General features: G+C 46.0%; 1 protein-coding gene across 1 annotated transcript in view; it reads left to right on the forward strand.

The window, feature by feature from the left end:
• SNED1 (sushi, nidogen and EGF like domains 1) overlaps window positions 1-8896 on the forward strand; it is an 81502-nt gene that overhangs the window by 34383 nt on the left and 38223 nt on the right. The window contains exons 9-12 of the mRNA XM_044913636.1: window positions 7179-7304; window positions 7592-7696; window positions 7960-8073; window positions 8653-8769. Coding sequence (XP_044769571.1) covers window positions 7179-7304; window positions 7592-7696; window positions 7960-8073; window positions 8653-8769 — 462 coding nt within the window. The remainder of the gene's footprint in view (window positions 1-7178; window positions 7305-7591; window positions 7697-7959; window positions 8074-8652; window positions 8770-8896) is intronic.

Raw genomic sequence — 8896 nt, forward strand, 5'->3', positions numbered from 1 at the left:
CCCCTCCTGTCCCCTCCAGTCCCCTCCTGTCCCTTCCAGTCCCCTCCTGTCCCCTCCTGTCCCCTCCTGTCCCCTCCAGTCCCCTCCTGTCTTCTCCTGTCCCCTCCTGTCCCCTCCAGTCCCGGTCACCATCTATGAAATGCAGGGCAAAATGGCCACCCTCTCACGGCCCCTCTTCCTGCTCAGGAGATTCTTGGCTTTTTAACATCCTTCTTTCCTACTCCAGACCCCTCACCATGCAAGGGAACAAGCCATGGGGGTTGGCAAGAAAACTGACCTTTATCATATGTGATGAAATCTGTTAGTTTCTACTTCATGTTGTTTTAAATGCTGGTTATGACTTGGTAGATCAGTTAAAAAACCAACTCGATTTTACAACCCACAGAATAAATTCAGGTTGTTAGCATCTGACATGGCGCTGACCACCAAAGGCCTCGCCCGGCCCCTGTGCCAGCGATAGCGAAGTCCACAGCATGGGCAGCTGCTCCCCTGGGAGATGCACAAGACAAGCTTGTCAGATTTAGTTTGAGTCTAAAAATTTAAGAAGGAAATTAAATTTTACCCGTAAGTAGGATATAGATGGATGCTATGCCCTCCATCAGTCTTTGTTCAGAGGGCCACACATAGGACAGGCCGTGTCCTGAGGAGAGAGTGAGGCTCTGCCATGCAGAGGGGAGGAAGGGAGGGGCAACCTTACCTGTTTGGTTGCTTAAAATCACTGTAATGGGTCACAGTTCACCTTGCCCAGATTGTTATCTAAGTATCTGTGTATTTAACTAAATTCATGTTAGGAAACAAATCAGTGATTTCAAAGATTTTACAGAGAAACCACCTTTTTGTACAGGAAGAATAATGCAAATGAAAGCAACCAATAAGAAACAACAGAACTGACACTTCCACCCCTAAGAAAACCTTATTAGTCACATTACAAGGTACCAATCCACATTCTAACCAGATTCAACAGAAGTTGGCCAAAAATTAAAGATAATTTTTAAAAAATAGTACCCATTCTGATGCTTCTGGCCAAGAAAGATTGACTGTTCTGGGAATTTCCCTCACCATCAAAACTAGAAAACTAGACAAAATACATGAAACAACTGTTTTCAGCCATTGGACAACAGGCATCACAGGGTTGTTACCCCTGGGAGGAGGGACTGAAGTGAAGAGCACGCTACAATTGCCCCCAAGTCTGCCTACAGGAAGTTTCCAGGCCATTGTGTAGCAAGGGGATCCAGACTCTAGCAGTTCCTCTGAGTCTCTGGGTCACAGAAACACAGATTCTAGTTTGGTAGCTGCAATTTGTGGGGAGAACTCCTTTCTGGAATTCTACTAAGAGGGGCTGGGGAAAGTGCAAGAAGAATCTCCGAAGACATGCAGAGGGACCCCTTGCCTCTGCTCAGCACAGTTGGGGTGAAATCCATGAGGTTGGACAAAGAACCACTGGGAGCACTGAATCATACAATCCCTAGAACTCGAACAAGACTGGGAATAAGTCACTTCTCTATAGCCAGAGTGCATGCAGAGCTCCTCACACCCAGGGCCAAGACTGGGTAGAGTCCTCACTGGGGTATCAGCTTGATGGTATGGATAAATAAACACTAGAACAAAGGCTAATCTGACCTGTCCTAGCAAATGTTAAAGGGAAGTTTGAGAGGATCAAAACAATCCCAAGTAATTTAACCATATGCCAGAATCAAATCCTATACTCTTTGAAGGAATATAACAGAATCCAGGAAAAAAAACAAAAATTATCAGGCATACTAAGAATCAGGAATATATGACCCACAGCCAGGAGAAAAACAGATCAATAGAAACAGATGACAGAGATGATTAAATTAGCAGATATGCATGTTTAATCATCTACTGTGAACATGCTCCATGTGCTCAAGACTGTTGAGGAAAAAAGAAGAAGATATAAGAGAAGAAACTTCCAGAAATAAAAAACATAAAATCTCAATTTAAAAAATACACTGGTGGGGGGCGCCTGGGTGGCTCAGTCTTTAAGCGTCTGCCTTCAGCTCAGGTCATGATCCCAGGGTCCTGGGATCAAGCCCTGCATCAGGCTCCCTGCTCGGCGGGAAGCCTGCTTCTCCCTCTCTCACTCCCCCTGCTTGTGTTCCCTCTCTTGCTGTGTCTCTCTTTGTCAAATAAATAAATAAAATCTTTTTTAAAAAATAAAAATAAATAAAAAATACACTGGCTATATTAGCTACAGGGTAGACATTGCTGAAGGAAAAATCAGTGAACTGAAGTGAGAAACCACCCAACAAGCAGCACAGGAGGGAGAGAGACTGCAACCAAGACCATCTCCTCAGTGACCTGTGGGTCACACACCAGGCAGTCTGGTGTATGTTCATGTGGAGTCCCAGAAGGAGGGAGGTGAGTGGAGGGGCACAGAAAGTGAATGAGGAAGTAATAGCCAAATATTTTCTAAATTCGATGAAAATTAAACCCCACACATCTAAGAAAAGCATGAAGAAAATCACACAAAGCACATCCTAATCAAACTGCTGAAAACCAATAACAAAGAGACCATCTGAAAAGCAGCCAGAGGAAAAAGACAAGACACAGTACATACAGAGAAACAAGAATGATAACAGACCTCTCATCAGAAACAACACAAGCCCAAAGACAGTGTGCTATCAACCTAGTAGTCTATACACAGGAGAATTACCTTTCAAAAATTAAGGTGAAATTAAGATATTTTTCAGACAGCAGAAACAGATAATTATTCATCACCAGCATATCTGATTTGCAAGAAACATTAAAGGAAATTCCTTAGACTGAAGAAAAATGGCACCAGATGAAAATCCAGATCTACACAAATGAATGAAGAGCTCTAGAAATGGTAAACGCCTGGGTAAACATACGGGCACACCTCATTTTATTGCCCTTCACTGATACTGTGTTCTGTACAAATTAAAGCTCTGTGGCAACCCTGCACCAAGCCAGTCCAACAGGGCCATTTTTCCAATAGCATTCGTTCACTTTGTGTCTCTGTGTCACATTTTGGTAATTCTGCAGTATTTCAAAATTTTAAATTATGGTGATATTTGTTATGGTGATCTATGTTCAGTGATTATGACTCACTAAATCTCAGATGATGGTTACCATTTTTTTAGCAAAGTATTTTTTAATTAAGGTGTGTACATTTTCTTAGACATGATGCTATTACACACTTAATAGACTGCAGTGTAGTGTTAACATAACTTTTATAGGCACTGGGAAACCAGAAAATTCATTTGACTTGCTTTATTGCCATATCCGCTTTATTACAGTGGTCTGGAACTGAACCCACCATATCTCCAAGGTATGCCTGTAAAATACTTTTCTTCTTACTTTTTAATCTCTTTAAAGATAATTTTAACACAAAAAATAACAATATGTTATGGGGTTTATAACATTTAAAGAAATAAAACGTATGACCTCAACTGCTTAAAGCAGAATATGTGAGCTTTCTCTGTGAAGGGCCAGATATTAATATTTTTGGCTTTATGAGCCATGTGATCACAGGTATTTAACTCTGCCAGTGCAATGCAAAAGCAGCCAGCCATAGACATACATACACAAATGGGCATGGCTGTTTTCCAATGAAACTTCATTTTTTAAAATGGGTGGCAAGCAAGATTTGCTCTGCAAGCCATAGTTTATCAGTGTCTAGCATAAAGGATAGGAAGGGAAAGATGGAAATAATATAGTAATGGCCTTATATTATATATGAAGTGGTGTGATACTGTTTGAAGATAGACTACAGTAAGTTAAAGACATACATTATAAACCCAGAGGAACAAGAAAAAATAATAACAATAAAGAGTTATAGCCAATAAACCAGTGGTGGAAATAAAATGGAATCCTAAAAACACTTCATCCAGAAGGCAGGAAAAGAAGAAAAAAGGAATAAAGACTAATTGGGACAAATGATAACCAAGAGCAAGATGATAGGTTTAATCATATTGATAGTTATATTAATTGGTTAAACACACCAATTAAAAGGCAGACACTGTAAAATTGAATTGAAAAGCAAGATACAACTAAATACTATCTACAAGAAACCTACTATAAATATAAAGACACAGATAATTTGAAAATAATTTGAAAATTGGAATGGGTTTCCGATTTTGGGTAAGATTGGAGTAAGCACACTCTACCTTGTGTCTCCCACTGAATGCAGCCATAAATTCTGGACAGAATGCATGGAGTAGCAATCTGAGGACTCTGAAAAATAAGTAGTAGCAGGTGGATTGGGGAAGAGGACCAAGCTTCAAAGCACCACAGAACCAGTAGTGAGTTCACCATTTTTTTCCTCTGGTGATCCCCCTGCCTGGACTCAAAGCAGGACTCCCAGACCAGAAGTGAGCATCAGATGGATGGAAAGAGCTCCAAGAGCAGCCCCTAGTTGGGCACGAGAAGCAGGACCAACAATAGCAGCAAAGGGGGGATTCCCTCAGGGACCCAAACTGACCGGAGGAAACTTCCTCTCCAACTGGAGGTCCCACGGCTCCACAAGACTGGGCAACTTCCATCGTTTTTCTTTTTCTCTGTCCACCCACCACTCGGCTCAGACATGAGTGCACTCACGGGAAGTAAGTCATAGCATGGGGCAATAAAAGCCCCAACTCTCTTGCCAGAGGACTAAAAAGGGCAGCCCCAGAGCACTTGAAACTACGGGGAGGTTGCAGAGAGGGGGATCTCGGGCTGCAACCCTACAATCATCTATGAACTCCTGAGTTCCCTACCTTGGGCATTGTAATGTGATCCAGAATATTAAAAACAATACCATTTATAATAGCTTCCTCCAAACTGAAAGACTTAGGTGTAAATCTAATAAAACATGTACGGGACTTGTATGCTGATTTGAATAAATGGAAGGACATCCCATGTTCATGGATTGGAAGATTCAACGTAGTAAATATGTCAGTTCTCCCCAAACTGATTGATAGACTTAATATAATTCCAATCAAAGTGTCAACAGAATTTTCTGTAGCTTTGGACAAGTTGGTTCTAAAATTTATATGGAAAGGCAAAGGAATTAAGATAGCCAAAACAATTTTGGAAAAGAATACATTTTGAGGCATCACACTACTTTGTGTTGACTTACAACAAAGCTACAGTGATCAAGATCCTGTGGTATTGGCAAAGGGACTGACACACACATCCGTGGAACAGAAGAGAGGATCCGGAAGTAGACCCACACAAATACAGCCAAGGTTTTTTTAAAGGTGTGGAAGCAAGTCAGTGGAGAAAGGATGATCTTTTCAACAAATGGTATTGGAACAATTAGACATTCTCATGTAGAAACTGAACTTCAACCTCACACCTTGTACAAGATTAGGTCAGAATGAATCATAGACCTGAATGGAAAACATTCTTAGAAGAGAACATAAGAGAAAAATCTGTGTGACCTGTGGTTACATGAACAGTGCTTAGATAAGACATGGAGAGTACACTCCAGCAAAGAAAAACAGAAGTGGGCCTCATCAGAATGACAGAGGCTGCCCTGTGAAAGATACGGTCAAGAGAACGAGAAGACAGGCTGTGCGCTTCGAGAGGTACTCAAAGCACTCCCGTCTGACAAAGGGCTGGCGTCTGGAACACATAAAGAACTCTCCACACTCACCTGTGAGAAACCAAGCAAAACATGGACAAAAGATCTGAACCAAAAAGGATATCTGGAGCAGGTGAACAAATGTAATCATGCGTCATTATCATTAGCCATGGGTGAGTTGCACATTAAAGCCACGATGAGATACCACCACAAACCTAACAGAATGGCTAAAATAAAAAGCGTTGACTGGTGAGGACACAGAACCGTGGGAACTCTCACGTAGTTTTGGTGATGATGCCAAACGCTGAGCCCCTGTGAAAACAGCTTGGCAGCTTTTCATAAAGTTAAACATACACTTATAATATGACCCAGCAATCCCATTCCTAGCTATGAACCCTAAAGAAATGACAACTTACGTTCACACAAAACACACAAATGTTTATAGCATGTCTATTTACAATCACCAAAACCTGAGAACCCAGATGTCCCTCCCTGTTCGTGGGACGCGTGATTGCTGATCACACAACAGAGACAGATCCCGGAGGCCTCATGCTGAGTGAAAGAAGCCAGTCTCGAAAGATTACATACTCTTCATGAGTAATCTTAAAGCAACAAAGCTGTGGTGAGGAACAGATCAGTAGTTGCCAGGGCCTCAGGAGGGCAGGGAGTCTGCGACCCTGAAGATACAACAAGCAAGTATTTGGGGTAACGGAATGTTCTGGGTCCTGACTGTGGTGGGGGCAACACAAATCTATACACGTGTTAAAATTCACAGAAGTGTACCTCGAGCAAAAGTCAGTTTTGCCATATATTATTTAAAAGATAAATTCTGAACCACATGAAGAAATCAAACATCTAACAATGAAAAGGAATAGGTTGACAAACACTGGTCAAGAGAAGTTGGAGTCGTTACATTCACAGCAAACAGATTAAACTCTAGAGAAAGGAATACTGCCCGGAACAGAGGGGTCTTTTATGACAAAGGTGTCAAGCATCAAAAAGGCATAGCAATTCTGATGTACTTGCACCTGTGAACATGAGTCAAAATACATGAAGGGAAAACAAGGAGAAATAGATCTGTAACCAGATCCCAACACGCGCTCTCAGTGATTCGCAGGAATCAGGAGGGACCCCGAAGATGCAAACAGCACCGTCAGCCTGCCTGACCTGAGTGACATTTACAGACACTCACTTCCTTTCCAAGTGCTCACGGAGCACTCACCATGACAGACCATCCTGTAGGACATAAAATAAAGCTCAATCAGTTAAAAAGGGCTGTGTTCTCTGATTACAGTAGTTAAACTAGAAATCAACAAAAACTGTATCTGGAAAATCCCAACCATGTTACTAACATAGATGCTTGATTAGAAGCATTTGTTTGGAGCCCTCTGGTCTTAGCTGGGCCCACTGGTGCACACCGTGAGGTCTCCATACTCTTGCTTCACCTTCTGCTCCACAGAGGGGGCTCAGATGGTGAGCGGCAGCTAGAAACCAGCTTCCAGAAAGTGGGCCTCGGGCTTAAATCCCACTTGCACTGAGAACTGAGTGCTGTGGGGTCTGGGCAAGGGGGCTCCTGGCCCCATTCCCCCCATGTTCTCCGTGCAGCTTCTGGTGACCTCTGTCTTTCTTGCAGGAAGCCAACCAGTGCCGGATGCCTGCCTCTCAGCCCCTTGCCAGAATGGGGGCACCTGTGTGGACGCAGATGAGGGCTACGTGTGCGAATGCCCCCAGGGCTTCACCGGGCCTGCCTGCAGGGAGAGTGAGTCTGGGCCAGGGCTACCAGGGCTGCAGTCCAGGGCAGGGTCCTCCTGTGGGTAGTGCATACAGGAAGGCAACGGGTGTGTGTGCAAACACCCATGAGTGGGTGGGGGGACGAGAGAGAGAGAGAGAGAGAGAGAGTGTGTGTGTGTGTGTGTGTTTGTGTGTGTATCTGCATAGCAGTGTTCATGGGAAGGTAGCCACAGGAGCAGGGCAGGGTCAGAAGCAGGAGAGGGCCCCGATCCTCCAGCACCCCCACAGTGGAGGCTCCCTCTCAATCTACGGCAGGAACCCCTGACCACTGTGAGTGCCGTAATGGTGGCAGATGCCTGGGGACCAACACCACCCTCTGCCAGTGCCCCCCAGGCTTCTTTGGGCTCCTCTGTGAATTTGGTAAGTGCCCAGGGCTGCATAGGGGCACGCTTCCTGCCCTGCCCCTGAAAATCCCCCAAACCAGAGTATAGCTGGTGGCTTGGGTCTGGGCCCAAACCATAGATCCAGACCCTTAACTAGTGGTCGCGTGATCCCCCACTCCTACCCCAGGAGGGGGCCCGCCACAAGAGTGCCTGAACCAGGCCATGCTGGCGGGGCCACCTGATCCTTCTCAAGGACGAGAAGTCCCCAGGAAGACGAATGGGCCTCTTCCTTCCCTGCAGAAGTCACAGCCACTCCCTGCAACATGAACACGCAGTGTCCCGACGGGGGCTACTGCATGGAGTACGGTGGGAGCTACCTCTGCGTCTGCCACATGGACCACAACGTCAGCCACTGTGAGTGGGGGGTAGGGCTAGGGGCACAGGCCCACCTAGAAGCCAGGGAGAGGGTGTTAGGAGGAGAAAGTGGGGGCCACAAAGGCAGAGGCCAGGGCTTCCCTACTGGCCCACAAGAGGCCCCATGGGTGGGTGTGCCTTTCCCGGTGTCCTCCTCTGTGTTGGGGCCTGGCTGTCTACCCCCTCCGCTGCAGGAAGCTCACAGCTGGAAAAGCACCCCTGGAGGCCTACAAGCTCTTCCCTAAGCCCCTAGCTTAGCTATTAAAGCACTTCATGCCCGTCTAAGGATGTGATTAAGTACTACTGTGTATTTCTGAGTACAAATACCGGCTTGCATACTGTATAATCACACGTGAAGACGGTGGAGGTGTTGCTGCAAAAACATCTGTGCACCACAGCTCAATCCTAGCTCCCAGGAGAGGTGGGGTGAATTCTGGAAAAATCGAGAATAAAAGCATGTCCAGAGAAGGGCCGTAGAGCCTGGTGTGAAGAATCAAGGCCCCTCCCCCGCAAAGAGTCCCTTTTAAGGGGCCTTGGATCCAGCTGGGATGTCAGGGTGACCTCCCTGTGCCCCTGCAGCACTGCCGTCACCCTGCGACTCAGACCCCTGCTTCAATGGAGGCTCCTGTGACGTCCACGAGGACTCCTACACTTGCGAGTGCCCCCGAGGGTTCCACGGCAGGCACTGCGAGAAAGGTGGGCAGCAGGGGAGGCCGGGGCGGGAAGGGGAGGGGGGTGGAGGCCTGGCACCGCGGGGCGGGGCGGGGCTGGGAGGGGGGGGCACGGCCGGGGGGGGGGGGGGGGCCGCGGGGGGGGGCCCCCC

Source organism: Neomonachus schauinslandi, chromosome 3, assembly GCF_002201575.2.
Source record: "Neomonachus schauinslandi chromosome 3, ASM220157v2, whole genome shotgun sequence".
In the NCBI taxonomy this organism is placed as follows: Eukaryota; Metazoa; Chordata; class Mammalia; order Carnivora; family Phocidae; genus Neomonachus; species Neomonachus schauinslandi.